Below are 20,061 nucleotides of genomic sequence, written 5' to 3'. Positions count from 1 at the left end.
AGTTGGTGTAGATATTCAGTCAAAATCACAAATTTTTATTTGTGGAGACGTTTCAGTCTTTGTGACTGACGGTGCCATCCATAGAGCCGCTCTGCTAGCGTGGCTAGCTCAACCGTTTGATGACAACAATTCCTTTCATCCTTTTATTGATGGTAATAAATGTATAAATACAAAGTTTTTTGGCAGCAGAGCCTCAAATGTTGGATGTTGGAGTGTCCTTTAATGCACCACCAAGAACAGTTTTCTTAAGTTGATTTTCAAACTTTACTGTAATCAACTGATTGGGTGCACAAGCAGTAGAAAAGCAGGTATAGTTTTGAAAATGAAGAATAGCTGTACAACATCAATGTGTGTTGATTGTTTTATTATAATCATACAACTTTCAGTTACAACTCTCTGTTCATTTTTGTTATAGTTAGTTTCCCTCTTGTTCCTGCTATTGCACCTCCGGCTCTCTGAGGACGGTGGATCTCTGGTAGTGTTTCCTCCACTTTTTCCTTTAATGTATTAAGGACTCGGGTGGTGTCTTTCTTTGTCTTTGACATCTTGGACCTAGTCTGCTGTGTGATCCTTTAAAGCCCACTGAGACACTGTATGATATTGGAATTACACAATTAAACTTGACCTGATGTGACCTTGTGCGAGATGCTGATCCTGCTCATGGTTATTCGTCCTGGTAATTAGAATCAGCTAAAGGCCTAAAACACAGTTAACTGTGAGGCTGGTCTGTCTCTTGTCTGAGCTCAACCAGCAGGAGAGAGTTTCACTGAAACTGGAACACAGCCAGAAGTGTCACTTTGCAAGCACAATGTTTTCCTTGACAGTGCATTTAAAGCACACACAAACAAAGGCACCGCGGCAGAACAATAGAGCAATGTACCACCGAGCCTAATCTAACAGGCTTAGTTCACTCAACGAAGAGTGTTATCAGAAAGAGAGAGAGGTGGAGAGTGATAGGTTTTCTTTGAAGATACGCACAAGCTATTCAGTATGTGAGCTACTGATGAACATGAGTGTAGGTGTAGATGTATACATGCATTAAAGTACTGTAATGTGAGTGTGTTTGTGACTCACCGTGGTCGTGTGCAAACACCAGCAAGGACAGTTCCTTCAGTCTCTGTGCAATCTCATCGTATGGCCCACAGTGCTCTCCGGCCCCGTGGGCAATGAACACCAGAGCCCTGAGAGGAGAGGAGAAAGAAAAATAATAATTCAAGTGTTAATAAACACAGACCTTCACATGGCCTATTTCTCTCTGTATGTCTTTCACACACACACACACACAGACAAACAAACAGCAAATGTTTGCATTTGTGAGCACTCCCATGGAGAAAAATGCAAACATTTGCCTCCTTGATTAATCAAACTATTCCATTTCAGATAAATCTTGTACATTTCTCTTCCTCAGCACAGGGACTTTGTTTGGACATGAAAGAGACAAGGATGGGGGCCTGGGAGATGGAGGAACTGATGAGGTGAAGAGGAGCTTAAAGCAGAAATGTATGTCAACATCCAATGTGATCATAATCTGAAAATGCCTCAATGTTTGCAGTTTAGGCTGTTTTGGAGTTTTGTGTTTGCATTAATTTTCAACATGTAAAGTATGTCTATATACAGTATCTGTGCGTCATTGCTTTCCTTTGACTGTATGTGTGTTTATGTGTGAGAGACAGAGATAAGTAGGAGGCAGGATAGTAGAAAAAAAAAAGGGAGACAAAGATGGGCAGAGAAAGACAGGGAAGGAGAGCTAGACAGCCTGTGTTTTCAGAGATAGCAGCTATCATCCATCTGTCCGTCTATCTGCCTCAACACAGCCATGCACCGTCTGAAACCGTCAAAACAGACACTGAGGGAATCCAGTAAAACACAATGTGACCCGTAAATACACAAAAAACAGCCCTGACATTCTTGATGTCTTTTCATGGAATATTCAGTTTTCTGATTTATAGAAACTATGGTTTGGTTTTCTAAGAGTATCCATTAAAACATTAAACAGAAAGAAGATTGTATACAAAATATTTCTTCAGAACAGCAGATTCAATTTCCATCAAAGTGTTTTTTTAAAGAGGTGATTTATAATGTATTTACTCAAGTGAGCTGCACAGAAATAAACATTTCAAATTGAATATCCTGAACTTTTCCTGCTGGTTTGAGGAAGAACCATTTCGTTGATGAGGAATTTATGCAGTAAAATGTGCTGGGAATTCATTTCTCAGATAAATGGCATGGCGTGTTACTCATTTTACTGCATTTTTGGGGGGTTGGGTTTTCTGATATACAATAGCTATGTTTTATGTTTCATAGGAAAATGTTTTGCTTGTCTCAACCCTGCTGATGGAGACATTCTGTTTATTGAACTTGGAAACATCTGCTTTTACTCAGAATTATTAAACAGATGTGGATACTTAAAGTTCATCATATCATATTTTTTTAATGTTATATAATGCGTCTGTTACAGATCAGTCAACATCAGATATGGTTATGTGGCTATTTGTGATGTTTTCATCCTGATATTTTGGTAGATACGATGTTATGATGAGGATTTTTATTGCAATCATGATCACTTAGTTTATAAGTGAAGACTTTATCGATCCCCAGAGGGGAAATTCACATGTTACAAAATTCCAAGAAACTGTCGTAAAAGGCAGGAAACAGATGAAGAACTTTTAAAAATAATGAATACAACAAAATAAGAAACTAAGTAAATGACATGAAGCTGTACATAAAGCTTATACACATTACAATACAGTACTTATACATGTATGAATGATTTTTGTTATGTTTCAGTCTTGCCAGTATGCCTGTTCTGTGATATGTAATACTGGAAATTAAATTTTCAATTAATGATGACAGTCAAGTATCCATGGTGGCTGGCCATTTGGACAATTAAGTCTTTGTCTACCTTTACCTTAAGGCACCTAAACAAATGAGACTGTTTGAAACCATGTAATTTGTGATTTGTCAGACACGCATCTTAGAATTTGACAGATGAAGCTAAAACCAAGAAGTGTCAAAAACAGGCTTTTTTTTTCTTTTTTTACATAATAGACTTATTATGTAAAAGCTAACAGGATAATCCCTTGTTAATTTCACCTATTAAATCCACTCAGTCTCGGAGGAGTGGATAAAGATGAGGTTAAAGGTATATTATGCAGGATTTGTCGGTTGGGCCCTCCTCCCTGGCTCAACGAGAGACAGAGAAAGACAGAGAGAGAGAGAGAGAGCAGTGGGAGTGAATGAAGAGAGTGATGAGTGCTGGCCAGAACAAAACCATGAATCAGATAAATAAAACGTTATTTTCTGATTGTTTCGTGGCGGTTACGTTCTAAAGCTCGAATTAACACCTCCGCACAACCCTACGGGAAGGTGCCACATTGCCAGATTTTGTGTGAATGCGGAGCTTCATCCTGTCTGCTGTGGCCTCTCTGCTCTGCGTGTGTGTAGCTCAGCCCCGCCCTCGATCAAACAGACACACACAGACCTACAGCTCTTTATACATCCACGACACAGAGACAGAGAGCAGAGGAGAGAAATGGAGACAGCGATGTAACCTGGTCGCTACGCTACGAGTCCCGACCTCACACCCTGCATACTGTTATTGGCTGGTGGCTACACACCCACTGCCCAAAGGTTGACGCACAGAAACGTCCTGAACACAGCAAAATAATAAGAAAATAAGAAAACACAGGCAGCGGCAGGGTCTCTGTAGATACATACACTGCTACACACTTCTAGTGGGTCATAAGTGATGATTGAGAGGGATTATTTTTGTATGAGTCTATAGATTGTTTTTTAGGAAAATCCTGCATACTATACCTTTAAGGAGGTATGACATGTATGATGCAAAATGTGAGTTTAACTTTATGTTTACGCAGAAATAAGTAACTTTTGCTAATTTTACAGTCTCCACCACTCTGAGACAAGGTTTTTTAAGGTTTTCCTTCTTCTATCAGTGCATATTAAGCAGCGGAGAAGCTCTGAAACGCTCCAGTGTTCTTTCTCTAAGTAGCAGCAGTGCTGAGAAGCCTGTGAGAGCTTCAATCAGCAGCAGCAGCAGACAATTAGCCCCAATGTATTCAGCGACGGAGAAAAAGGGAACTGAGTGAAACAGGGAGAAAGTGAGTGTGTGGTGGAGTGCGGGTGGTGGGATGTGGCGGTGGGGGGGGAGGAAGAGTAGAATAACAGTAGCTGTTCACCAGGTTCATTAGCAAATTACTCTGATTTCATTCGCTCTTTCCCTCCTTTTTGAAAGCCATTGCCTCAGGCTGAGACTTCCTCTGCACTTGTTGGCATAGAACAAGTGTGTGAGTGTGTGTATGCATGTATATCCGTGTGTGTGCTACCGTACAGTGTGTGTGTGTGTGTGTGTGAATGGCTGTCTTTGTATAGGCATAATAGTTTTTAACACACATGCCGAGGGGCAGCAGGAGATTAATGGGGCTAATCTGGGTTCATTGTAAAGACGACTGTACAGTGAACAACAGGCCGCACACTCCGCTGAAAGCCAGAGTCGTAATGTGGTATTTGTGATTTGCTATCTTTCTTTCTGTAAGATTCTCTCCATCCATCATTCTCTAAATAACTCTGTGGTCTTCTTGCTAATCTCTCTTTTTTCTTCTCACTCAGTTTTTGCTCCAACTTTATTTCCTCTTGTCTAATTCAGTTTCAGATGCAAGAACGTCTGAATAATATCGAGGGAAAAAAAAAAGCAAACAAATGCAATACATCTGGTGACAGCTACCACTAGGAGATATGAAGTCTGTATTTTAGGAAGTTTCAAGGATTTAATTACCCAGAAATCTCATTTTAACAGATGCATTCATTCAGCTACAGGCATCTGCAGACCAGTGACAATATTCAGGCATCAACAGTGTGCTGGCTCAGCCGTGCAAAGCCAGCCCACTATTTCCACTTTGCTAAAAGTGGTCTGGTCAGGCTCAAGAGGCATTTGCTCGGGACATGAAGTGTTCGTTCAATAGGCTGTGACATTCTGACACTTCCCCCCTTTTGCTCAGACATCAATATGAACTCTTCCTTTACTCGAGTGGACAAATGCACTACTCCCTAAGAGACAGCTCTGCAAAAAGACATTTTAACATGACAGCTATGAAAATGTCAAATGTCTCTTAAACTTTCCACTGAAATCAGCTTCTTCAGGCTAAAGACAAGCCATGCTGCTGCAGTATCTTGAACATCTACTCGTTTGAATAATTGCTCACAAGTTTCGAAAGGTTAAAGAGTTTGTGAGTGACATCATTATCTACACCACTTTGCTTACTTCCACGATTGGTTTGGCTTCTTGCTGTCAGACTCAGTTGATTCTTAGTGGATGTTTTCTAGACTAAAGTCTTGTAGAGGAAACTGAGTTCACAAGAGCTGGTGTTGTGAGGCTGATACTAACTTCCATTTGAAGACAAAGTGGCTTTGACCTTTGCCTGTATATTGTGCAGAAATGCTGTATACAGGAGTTCAATTAATAATTGTTTTAATTATTTATCAATCTTTGGGTTTTTGATTAATCAAACGATAGTTTAGTCTATAAAAATCTGGAAAATGTCCATCTCACTTTCCTAGAACCAAAGGTGGCGTCTTAAAATTACTTTTTTTCAACTCACAGACCAAAACCCAGACATAGAAATAAATGACTTAACATTTGAGCAGTTATAAAAACAGTTTTGGATTACTTTCCTGTTGATCTACTATAAAAAAAAATGAATTAAAGTTTCAGCACTAGATATATTCTGTTTAAACAATTTTGAAAGTGGAAGTGGGAGCAGCTACACAGCTGATCTTAATCTTATGGTGTTGCCCATTACCCCTAAAGGCTAACTTTGTGTTATCACTTGCATGACTATTCTCCGTTAAAAGATGTATTGACTATTTTGTGTATTCTGCTGAAGTACTTTAATCTTCCAATAAGAAAAGAGGCTTTTCATCTCTCTTTCTCATTATCTCTATTCCCTCTGTTCATCTTTCTCTCTCATCTCTCATGGGAACTGGAGACCCACTTGTCTCCCACACTGTTTCAGTTGCTGGAACAACATGGCTTATAACCAGCCTTATTAAAACACTCAGAGAGAGCGAGAGGGAGAGTTTTAGTCCTCCCTCTGGCTCTGCTCAGAGCTATTCTAAACAACCACAGGCCCAAAACAAAGCCAAAATCCTAATCCCCTTAATACAATGCTGACTGGCTACTCAAAGATTATTTAGGAACTCACAAACCTGCCAACTGCTTTCAATTCTGCACTTTAAACTGTGTATTGTACATTAGGTTCCAAATTTTAAGTATTTTAGGCATCCAACTAATGGTCACAGATGTTTACATTTAAAATGAGGAACAACCTAACATGACACTGTTTTCCACTCATCGCCCTGTCTTTAATCACCAGGGTTACAAGCAAACAATGGTGAGAAGTGTAATGACTTAGCAGAAAATAGCATAGAAGCTAAAGTGGGCTAGTCCCTGAAAAGAAAAAAACATAGACAGTTAAAGTCCCCCTAAAGTGTAACTACGTATACTCTAATTTAACAAATGTAGCAATAGTAGAATTATTCATTCAGTGAATAAATTCTTCTCTAGTAAAGGTTTAAAATAGTAATCCTGTTTGCATAGTTTCTCTTACTTTCTAATATAGCTAGTTAGTTTGTCAAGCCACCAAAAAGGAGACAATTATTAATCTGTGCAATCATTATACCTGATGTAACTGTGCTTACTTTCTTCATCTTGCTATATGTTATCATCACTATCTTTATACTGACATCTAAGAAGGAGCATGTCAGATCTGGTGGTACCTCTGACAGAGCTGATGTTACAATAGCTAAGCACGTAGCATTCTGCAACACCCTGATGAAGAAACATACATATCCAGCAACCTGTATCTTGAATTGTCTGATGAACACTTACTGACAAGTCAACATGAGGTGAACGCAGCATCAGGACTGTGTAAGCGTACACCTGCAGCATGACAGCAGGAAAAGCACAGGTGTAAATTATAAAATTCATGATGGCTGAATTCCATTTAGCTGCTTCAGTTTCAGGGTCTTGGTATTGTGCATGCTGGCTCACTGTCACTTACTGGGACACTTGAATAAAACAGAGCCATCGTTACTGGTATTAGTAACACCTGTGCTTTTCCTGCTATGCCAAGTCAAAATGCCCGCTATAAATAAAGCTTATACCAACCCCCGACTCCCCTGTTTTGTTGCATCAGTTTGAGCAGGACGAGGTTTAAGCAGGCGCAATAACTGAAAACATCTGTGTGTGTGCCTCCTTAACTACTCTGGGTTAGACCAGATTCCTAAACACTAACACGGTGTTAAATCAACACTTGTACATAGTTATAAACACAGTTCACCCAAAGCCACATCAAACTTTCCACTGTTTACTAGTTTGGATTTTTCTGTAACATTTTATTTGACATTTAAAACTATTAAATTTTCAGTGTTTAATATAATATAATATATATATATAAACATACTGCAGTGTTAAATTAACACTGGTGTCCAGATTGAGCAGGAGCCAGAAGATGAGACAATGACCGAGCACTGGCATGTTAATCTGATTAATGGATTTAGACTGCTCAGAACTTGGTGTGTGTGTGTGTGAGTGTGTGTGTGTGTGTGTGTGTGTGTGTGTGTGTGTATCACAGTGCAAGTGAATGTAGGAAAAAAGAACTCCAAATTGCTGAGCTTTCTTTGAAGAGCTGCCCAAAGGATGTGATTTACGGTGTGTGTGTGCATTTGTGTGTGTGTGTGTGTGTGAGACCACATCAATGATGTTAAGTGCTGCAGACTCAGTCAATGTACATTTATAGGGGTATAGAAATATAGAGCCAAAGATGAAAGGAAAAGAGAATAAAGAGAGGAGTGAGGAAATAGGACATCAGTGGCCTTTGAAAAGCCAAATTTAGCAGCTTTTGAAGACTTTAAAACCAAAATTTAAAAAAAAAAAAACAGCATGACCAGCTTGCTGAATTTGAAAATGTATGAGGACGACACCAGGGAAGTGGAGGTACAGTGACTGAACTTCAAATAAATACATATATTTAGGATATGATGCATATTGCACTGCTACATGTAATTATGTTCAGTATTAACCTGAAATCGGACATGAAGAACAGATTGCGTTGTCTTTGCATTCGGCTTAATTCACAACATTTCAGTACTGTTCAACACACCCTGTGACTTTGATTTTGGTTCTGATATGACAGAGACAAACAATGTGACTGGTGGAAAATGAGATGGAGTCTAATAGAGGGAAGAAGTGTGACAAACCGGTTGGGAAAAGAAAGCAAGACATGGGAGAGTTGTTACAGAAAGTGTATGAGTGTGTGCTGTGCAGAAAAAAAACACACAAGAGAAAGGTGGAGGAAATTGCTGTGTGGAGAGAAATGGAAGCAGACAGACAGCAGGCAGCCACAGCAGGAAAGTTTACACCCGTGATTTACAAAAGCTAAACCAAAGAGACACAATGTTTTTGTCCAGTGAAAGGCCTCAGTGAAACTCATTTCATCAGTTCACCTAAAATACAAAAAGGACATGTTTTTCTCTTCTTTGCAGAGAGCAGTATCAATACAATGGAGCTAAAGGACATTTAATTTATGGTGCAACTGCCATAAATGACTTGAAACCGTACAGCAATTATGACACAACCATCTGCATCTGTTGTGAAACGTTAAACAGGAAACTAAGTGTGAGAGTACCTCTGACAGCAGTCAAGTGAACAAGTATTCATGCAAAGTAGGTTTCGATGCCTCCCTCATAGCTCAAACTGTTGCTCTGGAAATTTGAAACTAACTGATACTGCAAACTTATCATCCAATGCAAAACTGACCAGAGAGGAACACTGTGTTGCCTCAACCTACATGTCGTCACAAGCACATTGCACACTTTCTTCCGTTGAAAAGGATGCAAATTACGTACACTCAAACTTTCTACTGGCGATCATACAGTATACAGTTTTTAGGCCTTTTTTGATCATCTACTGTTTTTAGGGATTGAATATTTCAGGAATACATTTCAACTTATTTGTTATGCACCAACACTTCCTTGGTAAATCCAACTTTTTTACACATTTTCTTCTTTTGTAGCTTTTTTATGTTTGAAAACCCTTTTTGTATTTTTTTTTCAATGTATCTTATCACCACTTACAGTACTGTTGCAACCACTTTTCCCATTGGCATCATCAGATCAAATTGAATATATCCTCATATTTAACACATCTGTATAGGAGCAGAAATCAGTTTAATTAATGGAAATCATAATAATGATGTAGAATTATTTACACTCCCATTTGCACGATCCATGTCTCCGCTTATTTCAGGCTGTTGCTCATGCAGGAATTTAACTTTATTGTTACAATATTAATATAATCGTTAAGTCACTGTGAATACGAGCATCAGTGGAATGAAAATTAAAAACTGACTATGAAACATTTCATATTAAATAACAGTAAGTGATCACAGCTGCTACCTGGAATCACTTACTCAGTGAATTTTATGGAAATATAAGTGGCCCTGATATATTATTCACTGCATTACTCAGCCAAAATTTGCCCTCCGGCACGATCATGATAGGAGCCATTATAAGCTTTTATCTTAGTAAAGTATCCTCCACTGACAAGCGTAACAGTGGCAGCAAGCAGCAGGGAAATTAAATAGTCTGACAGAAGAAGCACAATCAGGGAAGGAAACTCACCCAGACACCATCAATGAAAACACTGATAACAGCATGACCCATTTACACAAGCTGTGTGAGTTTATGACTGTCAGCTGTATGCAAAGTCGAGCATTACGTTCTTTATTTAAACACAGGTATGGCCGGTGCACTGGTCTCCATGTGGGTTCAAAGCCCCAGTTAGAGGAAGGGCTGTCAATCATTGCTGGTGCCCCTCCACCCCTCCACCCCCGGCACCTTTCACCTACTTCCTGGTTCTAGTGAAAGGGTCTTTCAGGAGTCTGTGACCTTTGACCCCATCTCATTCTCATCCCACCAGAATATATTTATAATTAAGATAGTGATGTGTTACCACATTTTTGCAAGTTTTACTGCTGAAGAAGAAGAAGCAAACAAGGTAAAAATGCTGCAAAGGTTTTTATCTTTGACAGAAGTGTTTGTCTGTGAAGAAGTTTGTGTTTGAAGGGAAAATTTACCAGGTCACAGAAATAGTTTCCTTCCCTGCCAACAATGTCATGCTCATTCTATGAAAACATTAACATCCACATGAAAAGTGTTGAATCTCATTTAATGTGAGAGTTGACTTCTGATATGTTTTACAACATTTAAAAACATGAGAGAAGCTACATAAAATCCATAAAGTAGTACTGCACATATGAAGTATGTGACAGCATATATTCCAATTTCCAATTAAAAATTTCCAATTTCCCAGTTTAAACAAAAAAATTCTACTTTAGAGAGAAGATGAAAGGAGAACTCTGATGCATCTGAGGCCAAAACTGTACAAAAAGTGAGTTTAACAACCAAAATCAATATCAGGAAGGCTGTGTGGATGTTTTGCACACTCAGCATATGTGAGTTTTACTGATCTTTGTTGATGTCATCGCTGTCCTCGAAGGACATTGAGACTTATGGACGCCTGGTCGATATTTGTCCTAATAACGTTCTTTTTGTACGTACAGCTACAGCACAAAGCAGGCCACTGAGTTACTTTTTAATCCATCAACAGCATCGACCTGCTGTTGCTACACTGTTTTCTCATCTATCTGCATCAGGTCTAATCAGATATTTAACATTATTTAACTGTTAATTAACAGCTGCAATGTGGCCATCGTGGAGTGTTTGGGAAGCTTTGGTCCACTGGCTACAGATTTATTGATTCCCAAATTAGAATTTGACAGTATTTGACAGTTTACTATTAAACCAACAATACGTGTTTTCTGAAATAACCCAGGATGGCTGACTGATGGTTGGATTTCTGTTAAAAGCATCGACAGAGCAAGCAAACTAGCTGGCTGATGATGCTTTCCATCGCTACTTGGAACTTTTTTCAGCATCAGTTCATGTAGCTGCAGACATAAACATCAACCAAAGTCATCAAACTTCCTGGTGTTTTTACACTAAGGTCATAAAGGGGGTCTTTCCCATCCGCTCAGTGTGAGATTTACTGTTAACCAGTCTGCTTAATTGTGCTAAACAAACATCTTGCGCAATAAACTGTCTGGCCTACTGGTGAAGGTGGTTGAGTCAATAAATATAGGCCCACCAATCTCAAACTGCTGACAGTCACCATGGTTACAGTACGTCACATCGCAGCTTTAGTGGTGTTGATGATGATGGCAAAGGTGGTGTTGAAGATGGTGTTGATGATGTCATAGCGAGGAAAAAGTAGAAAAAGTGGAAGACGAAGAAGGAGAAGATGTAAACAATAGCAGCAATGATAATGTAAAACACCACAGTGATAAAAAAAAACTGTGCAGAAGAAGAAATACTGCATAGACGTAGCAGCTGTAGAGTCGGATCAGACTCTGTATGAACATATTAAAAGACTAAGAGACTTTCAACTAAGCCCTTTCACTTTCCGATGAGAAATGTTCAAGCAAAGGCTCCGGCTTAATCTGCAACTATTTTCATAATCAATAAATCGTTCAAGCCATTTTTTCAAGCAAAAGTTCAAAGCAGTCACCAGTTCCAGCATCTTAACTGTAAGGATGTGCAGGCTTTCTTTGTCTTCTGTGTTGGGAAACTGAAAACCTTCATGTTTTAACAGGAGATATGCTTGTTTTTGGACAAAACCTTGGAGCTTGGGCTTTAGGAAATTAGGATTTTTATTATTTTCTAGCATTTTGTAGACCAAAAGATTAATTGATCAACAGAGAAAATATTTGTCAGACTGATAAGAAATGCTAAATAAAACACATAATTGGTAGTTGCAGCCCTATATTGGTTTGTTTTTGGGTCCTCACCAACCATGTCACTTACAACCAATAGTGAGATATTATCAGAAGTCACTTCATTATCATACATTACCATAATAACATACATTCAATTCATAACTATGCATCACTACAAGACTTTTTGGGCTGCTGTTTGAATAAACTGTCAAACATCAAATCTCTTGTCTGAAGTTTTGAAGCTTATCGATGCACCAGCTGCTCCTGTACTGGCTGAAGATGAATGAACTTGAAAGTAGCTGTTTTCAAAAATAACCCAAAATCAGATAATCCTTCCATAAATTATAGCGTGTTAAAGATATAACAAGTATCAACCGTGTGTGCTAAGAACTTGTATTTCCTAATGCCTATTCATACCAATGGCTATAACCACGTTTAAACTGAAATACTTATAATATTATATGCTTCTGGCTAAGCTGCATCTACAGTACAGAGCCCCAGATTTTATGAATTTGGTGTCACGTTGTGTTGAATTACTAATCTGACTCCTGCAGTGAGTGGGTAGCTGTGAGTCTAGAGGCTCCATCCAACCAGAACACAGAAACCTCTTTTACTGCGAAACATCAGACTGTGGTGACACTTTGTGTTAAAACAGGAGGTGTGTATCAGAGAATTTCTTTCCTGATAAAGTGTAGGCTGTACGATAGACAACAGGCCAGAGTGTCTCCTTAAGTGACACTTGCTCAGCAATTTTACAGTCTGATAACATCCTGTGTGTCACCTCGACCAATACATCAGTTTTGGGATGTACTGGTCTGATATTGGCTTTCAGTTCAATTCAATTAGTTTGTTTTTCACTCCTCAGCAACGGCTGTTCAATATTTTTCATTCAATTCATTCAGCCCCCCTCCTGATATGTTGCAGTTATGGGTGTGATTTTGTTAAATAACTTCTGTTTAATCAGCCTATAAAACCTACAATAAAGCTACTTCAGGAGCTGCTAGCTCAGCTAAAAGAATTTCATTAGTCTGGGCTTCAAAGTGTTAAGGGTCCTATGAAAGAGTAAATGCTGAGGTATGTATAAAAATACATTTTTGGCTACACTGCACACACAAAATATCTGATATCAGTACACAAATATCACCATATCAGCCTTTATAAACCCGTACAGGTCAACCAGTATACACACCACAATACACAACATTTCACAGACTCTTGCATGCCTCTCCGCCATGACTGCATGCATTTTTAGCATTGTCACTGGCTGGCCGTCATTCAGAAAGCTCTTATATAAGCCACCCAAAGCCTCAGCTCTAAAACAGTTCCAACACAGAAGGATCAGGAGCTATATTAAGCCTCCAGTGTTTCAGCCTTTTACTTCCAAAAACACGTTTTGCAGAGGGATTGCTGTGGTATTGCATTTGCTATTTTGCTGTGTGGTTTATTGCTGCTATTGGCTGGAGCCGTAGCGAACATTTTTAGACTTTGTTATGATCGAATGTAGAGCTGTCACACACGTTCATTCCAACCTACTAACACAAAAACAACACCACTCACATCACAGATATATCTACGAACATGTATACAAGCACATGCATGTACAAATGCAGTGTGCAGTAATATCTTGACTTCAGATGTTTAATGGGCCTCCAATTTCTGTCACCTCTCTTTCCTTCTGTGCTCTTACACGCTCACACTGCTACAACTATGTGGCTTGTAATCACGTCTGAAGTGTGACATCTGTGTTTCATACTCTGCCACAGCCACATGTGTAGAGAGGGCAGGGTGCAGAGGACTTAAAAAGGCAGAACGCATAGCAAAGGGGCCTCTGACAGCAGACTGTGGAAATACCTCTATTAAACGTGTCAGAAGTGGCATTTTTTATAAACTGGACACACTAGTTGTGTTTGATGTGTTTTTGGCCAGGAGACAGCTCTCTTTCACACACCAGAATGCCTGATGAGTCACGATCTCAGGGCCTTTTGCAAATGAACTATGATGCTGTTCATTGGGGTTGAGAAAGTAAGCAGAAAAGAACCTCAAAAACACAAGTATGCATGGCTATGAGGAGACAGATGCTGACATTTCATAGCAAGTGTTACATCATCCTTGGAAACCACACTCCCCCACCATCATCCCGCTCAACACCCACTGCTACTATTAATATTATTAGTCTTATTATTATTATTACTATCCATCTCTATGCGTGACTTGCATTGCGCTATGCTCTCTCTCCTCCCTCTCTCTCTCTTTCTCTCTCAACCCAGCCAGTCGAGGCAGATGGCCGCCCACCCAGAGCCTGGTTCTGCTCGAGGTTTCTTCCTGTTAAAGGGGAGTTCTTCCTTGCCGCTGTTGCCAAGTGCTTGCTCATGGGGGAATGTTGGGTCTCTGTAAAGAGTATGATCTTGGCCTGCTCTATATGAAAAGTGCCCTGAGATAACTTCTGTTGGGATTTGGTGCTGTATAAATAAAATTGACTTGACATGACGTGACTCAGAACTGATGCTCATATTCATCCGTCTACTCATGTGTTCCTACATTTCAGTCACATGTGTGGATTTGTTTTGATTTTTGTTTCCCTGGTTGCACTGCAAAGAGAGCCAAACACACAAAATGTTGTTAAGTTGCACTGCAGCTCAGACTGAAGAAACATACTGTACTCCACATCAGAGCCTCTTTGTGGTACAGTTTGCGATCTTCTCGGGCTGTTACATATATGTCCTGAATTCAACATTTTACTGGGTCCTGGTCCAGGGCCACAGTCTGCATATTGTCGTCCCCTCCAGTTCAAAAGCTGATCAAAAGTTCTCAATGGTGGAGTCTGAAGAGCATCTCCAATTGGAGTAAAATCTACTTTTTACGACAATGAGCACACTCTGATATGATAACTACATGTTAGATTTCAAATTGTTTAGTGGGATGAACTGGTCCTGGGTCTTTTTTTAATGAGGTCATGACCCAGAATGAGTCACTGGTGCATCTGGTAGGCCACTGGGGAGATTAACATAATTATAATGTTTTTAACGAGCTGAGGTCACAGAATGAGACTAAATTGTCCAGATTTACAACAGACTGGTTTTATTTTGTTTCATTTCTTGTTTATGTGTTTTATTTCAACCTTTTGATGCTTTCCTGTCACTTTTATGATGAAGCAAAGTGATTCCTTAAATAAGGACTCAGGCAAGGACCTTAATATGATTTACGATAAACTCCCTGGATGTGAAGATGATTTATTGTTATAAGCATGGACCAAAGCCAAACTTCTACATCTGCATTTATAACTGTTAGGTTACTGAGTTACAGCTCTTAAACACAATAGGCTACATGTCTGTCAATGTTCTCCTCATAATGTGCCCCCATGTTAAGATTAAGACAACAAATAAATGATTCTGCTGATTTGCTTTTGCATTTAAGTCAGGATATGAGACAATGTAGACTAACTACCTCCACTGTGTGTGTACTTTTATTACAGCTGGACAGAACACACACACACACACACACACACACACACACACACATGCTTAAACATTAACATGCAGGACCTCACAAGAAACTAAGTCGTCATGTGACTCAAGGACTGAAAACAACCATGTGAATGGGATTACTGTCAACGACACAGATCTCATAATTTTAAACAGTAGGCTACTTAGAAATTAACCCATCTGCTTTCTTTAGTATATACTGCATCTCACACACATAGAATACTATAGTCTATACACACACACACACGCAGTGGGACAGCTGAGAGTGAAACAGAGATACTTTTTCCGCTATTTTTCCGCCTCCTTTCTCTACTGACCTTGGCGCATCCGCGGGCTCCCAGTAGCGGCAGAACAGGTGCAGTCCGTCGGCGTTGACGATGTGCTGCAGGTCGGTGTAGGGGACTCCCTGCGGGCTCCGCCGCGGAGCAGTTGTCGGCTCGGGCATGGAGGAGTCTGCAACAGAGACACGGAGCAGCGATAACAACACATCGCTGCCGTAGAGGTAGCAGCTGAAGCCGGCAACGAGAAGGCAGGTGGCGGCGGTCACAGCGTTCATTTCTTATTAGTGTGTGTGTGTTTGTTTTGGTGCGTGTTTAAGGCACGCGCCGAAGATGAGAGGGTTAGTGTAATGTAGGTGAGGATATGCCGGCCCGGATCTAGTCCTGAGCTGCCACACACACACACACACACACACACACACACACACACACACACACACACACACACACACACACACACACACACACACAATGTTATGAGAGCGTCCGCAACGACCGGTGTTACGTCACGAGACCATATGCTCTGTTTTCCACAAGGTCTCTCTCTCTCTCTCTCTCTCTCTCTCTCTCTCTCTCTCTCTCTCTCTCTCTCTCTCTCTGTAATTCAAATTTGCTTTATTGGCAAATAATATTATTAGAAATAATATTGGAAATAATAAGGATGAAATCCTTTTAAGGATGAAAAATGTAAAAATTTGGCAGATTTCATTTGAATGAGCTAATTAAAAAGATGTATTTATTTTATTTTATTTCTTTATAGTTTTAGAAAAATAAAACCTCTCTCTCACTCACACACGCATGCTCGCGTGCACACTTGTCCAGATGCAGCATACAAACACAGAGCTGATAAACATTATCATTGCCGAAGCATATAATACACCTGCATATATAAACAGTCTCTCTCCAGTTCTTTACACATACAAACAGAATCATCTCAAAAGATAAACTGATGCACTTCAGTTTCTCCTGCAACCCTGAAGCAACTCTCTCTCTCTCTCTCTCTCTCTCTCTCTCTCTCTCTCTCTCTCTCTCTCTCTCTCTCTCTCTCTCTCTCTCTATCATCAGGTCCGACTGGATGCACAGAATATCTACATAGTGTTAATGGTATGCACAGCATTACAAAGAAGGTGTGTGTGTGTGTGTGTGTGTGTGTGTATAACGCTGATAGTAAAAATAGCCCTGCGGTGTCAAGCTATTTCCTGAGGTGATCGGGTTTCGTCTTTCAGGTTTAGTGACCTGACAGCCTGTAAGCTCAGTGATAATTAGCCAATGATAAGTGATTTATGGCTGCATGTCGGTGATTATTACAGAAAAGCTTGACCGTGCTTCTTTCTTGAAACATTTTACAGCCTACCTAATGTGATTTCAATCATTTACACCATGTTGACCATGGCTGTCAGCCAATTCTGCACGGAGAATTATGGCTCATTTCAGCTGCATATGACAGCTGAATTATATCATAACAGAGCACATGAATAACTCTGAATCATGCGCATCATCACACACGCGGAAATAATCTTTATCACTAAAACTTGTGCATGAATTATAAGAAACTGCTCCAGTGGCATGTGTATGTGTGTGTGTGCCCCCCTTCTTGTTTTCATCTCAGCAGCATTCATACCTTCACAGGACTTCAACATCACCACCTTCATGCAGGGAAAGACAGAGCTGGCCACCAGGCTGATATTGCTCTCTTGCATGCTTCCGTTTACAGAATAAGAGCAACGCAATCGACAAGTGTCTCTATAATTAAATTGACATTATAGCCTCGAATGAACCGATTGATCTGCTTTGACCGCTGTTATCCATTTAAGTGCCTGTAATAGTGGGAGACGCGCTGTAACACAGTAACATCATCATCAAGGTCTGCGGGTTTTATGAAAAATGATGAATGGAGGAAGATGAGTGAAGATGCTTCATGCATGTGCGGATATCCGTACAAAACAATAAGTTATATTCCAAAACCAAAAGCTACAACAATGTTATTCTAGTTAAACTGAGCGCCGCGGACACGCACTTAGTCTCTACACGACTATTATAAGAATATTACAGGAACATCACAGAGATGAAACCAACCTGCGCAGGAGCGTCTGCAGGGAAGTTTCAGCTTCTTCTCGGACTCTCTGCTTCCACTGTTGGTCTCTCTCTCTGATGCTCTGCTCTCGCCACCCGCCAAGAGAAGAATGCAGTCAGCGACGTTTGGTGAGAAACTAAATAAGTATTCACACACATACACACACACCCTCTCTCTCTCTCTCTCTCGCACACACCCTGTGTCTCCCTTTCTCTCTCTCTCTCTCTCTCTCTCACTTACACACACTACACATTACACGTTTCCCCAGAGGCGGAGATACAGCTCTTCTCTCGCCCCTTCTGTTGAGCCTCATTTACTGTAAAGAGAAAAAAAAAACAGCATGTTTGAGTCCACATGGTTCGTATTTCTTACCAGACCAACTGATATTTTTCTTATTAAAGGCATGCTGTGTTGATCAGCCTCTCTAAAGCTTTCACCAGATGAGACTTATCTACTATGAATGACAAAATAGGTCATTGTTCTGCAAAAGGACCCATGTTTTCTGATCTAGTCATACTTGTATGGTGAAATTGTTTTTTCCATTACACATCACCATTACCCAAATGGGTACTGCTTTCTCATAGGGCTTATAAGCTATAATTAATGGCTTTAACGATAGTTGATAAATCCTTTACTAATAACAAGTTTTATAGATGAGTTATGAACCATCTATACGAACAACTTTTGGATTGCCAGGTTGTGGAAAATCCTGCTCCAGCAGGAAACTTGCTCTACTAGTCCTTTAATTCATAGGTCGAGATCCGTCCAATAGACTCATTTTCTGGAAAATGGCTGCAGGGCATCTGGACCAAAAAGTGTATTCATTAATTTATAAACAACGTATTAGCACTTGCAACTGCATTGTCAACAACACCTGTCATAGACATTTAACCTCTACTGTTCCCTCTACATTATTAAGAATCTAATCAGTAAGCCAAACTCTATGTATGAGTCGGGAACTGAATGACCTTTCTCTACATTTCCAAGACATATGCAGATAAAACCCATTGATTTTGTTCAAGAAGAAACACTACATAACCAGTTATGTATAAATCAAGTTCATAACATATTATCTGCTAACTACTGATTCACTAAACTCTCCAAGTTGTTCTTATTTACTGTAAACCCGAACCCTCAACTACCTTCTTGTCAAAGCAACCAGAACTGCTTCTGTCTGTTTGCTCTACATATGTCTCCATCTCCACTGCTGTTAGGGCACTCTGATATTCATGTGGACTACACGTGTTGTTAATTTGTCGCTTACTTCCTATCTTTATTGGACTGTTTTAATAACCCCCCACATGTTGAAAGCCCCACAAGAAAAAGGTCATACACTGGATCTATCACAGTACAGAAACCTCCTCACTGCAGCCGGTTCAGGTCTTGTTAACATTCTTCGTCAACTTGAACTCTCGGCTGCGTCATCTGCCATAGTATTTTACTCACACACATGACCCAGTATCCTGTATTTACTGGTCTCCCCCCTTTCCTGGTTCTATCTTGCTGATAGAAAGCAATGTGCTAAAACTGGGGACTCTAAATCCAACCCTTCAACCAAGGGGTACCCCAAGGCTCAGTCCTCAGACCAATACTTTTCATCATCTACATGCTTTCCTTTGAGTCACATTCATGGACTTAGTGATCATTGCTACAACACTTAACATAGCTTTTGTTTGTATGTGTGTCCTTGGGTTACATGTAAGGCGCTTAAATCAAATTTATTATTATTACTATTATTACAGGAACATTTTTGAGTTTATATTCGCACATGATGAGGTTTTGTTCTTTTCTTGACAGAGTGTATTTGCCATATTCTTAGCTATTAGTGCTCGATTTACAGTTTGGTTCCCACGGTACACTTCTAGTAAACCTCTAGTGGTTTAATGTCTCATCTTGCTGTAGTCATGTAATTAATACACAGTGACTTCACGTTTGGATTGGGTTACACGTATAACACTCTTGAAACTTTTACCCCCAGAGAGCTTTAAAATACTCCTTACAGCATGTCTATTTTTCACATGGCCACAAAAGGTCCTTGTCAGTAAAATATAAATGTCAGTAAAATGTAAACACTGGTCGTTTTGAGTGTTTGAGCAAACTACATGCTTTTGTTTATTTAGTCTCTTAGAGAGATATAATGGTCTTGTGTTTTTGGACTCTTTATGTGAATCCATGGACATCAGGAGGCTGTTTTTTGCTAAAAAAAACATAAAAGATATTTAATGAAAGCCTTTACTGGAAAATCAATTTGTTTTGTTTCCACTTCATATGATTCAGAGTGTTCTCATTCCAATAAACAATGACTCATTATACCTGGTTTTAGTTAGCAGAGGATTGTTGCGGTTGTAGATCTTTGTGGTTGAATACCAGAGAGTAAT

General features: G+C 39.7%; 1 protein-coding gene across 2 annotated transcripts in view; it reads right to left on the bottom strand.

Moving 5' to 3' along the window:
- Nucleotides 1-17,840, bottom strand: part of mgll (monoglyceride lipase) — a 40,170-nt gene extending 22,330 nt beyond the window's left edge. The window contains exons 1-3 of one of the 2 annotated variants that reach the window (XM_042407818.1): nucleotides 17,686-17,840; nucleotides 15,649-15,784; nucleotides 1,075-1,181 (exon numbers count right to left, since the gene is read on the bottom strand). In XM_042407818.1, the coding sequence (XP_042263752.1) occupies nucleotides 1,075-1,181; nucleotides 15,649-15,776 (235 nt within the window). In that variant the 5' untranslated portion in view covers nucleotides 15,777-15,784; nucleotides 17,686-17,840. Of the gene's footprint in view, nucleotides 1-1,074; nucleotides 1,182-15,648; nucleotides 15,941-17,685 lie in introns of those variants that run through there. The other variant, XM_042407816.1, reaches the window with a different exon arrangement.
- Between the last annotated feature and the right edge of the window lie 2,221 nt (nucleotides 17,841-20,061).

This window comes from Thunnus maccoyii, chromosome 4 (genome assembly GCF_910596095.1).
Source record: "Thunnus maccoyii chromosome 4, fThuMac1.1, whole genome shotgun sequence".
Lineage (NCBI taxonomy): Eukaryota > Metazoa > Chordata > Actinopteri > Scombriformes > Scombridae > Thunnus > Thunnus maccoyii.
The sequence above is the reverse complement of the archived record's forward strand: the minus strand, read 5'-3'. Positions and strand labels throughout refer to the sequence as shown.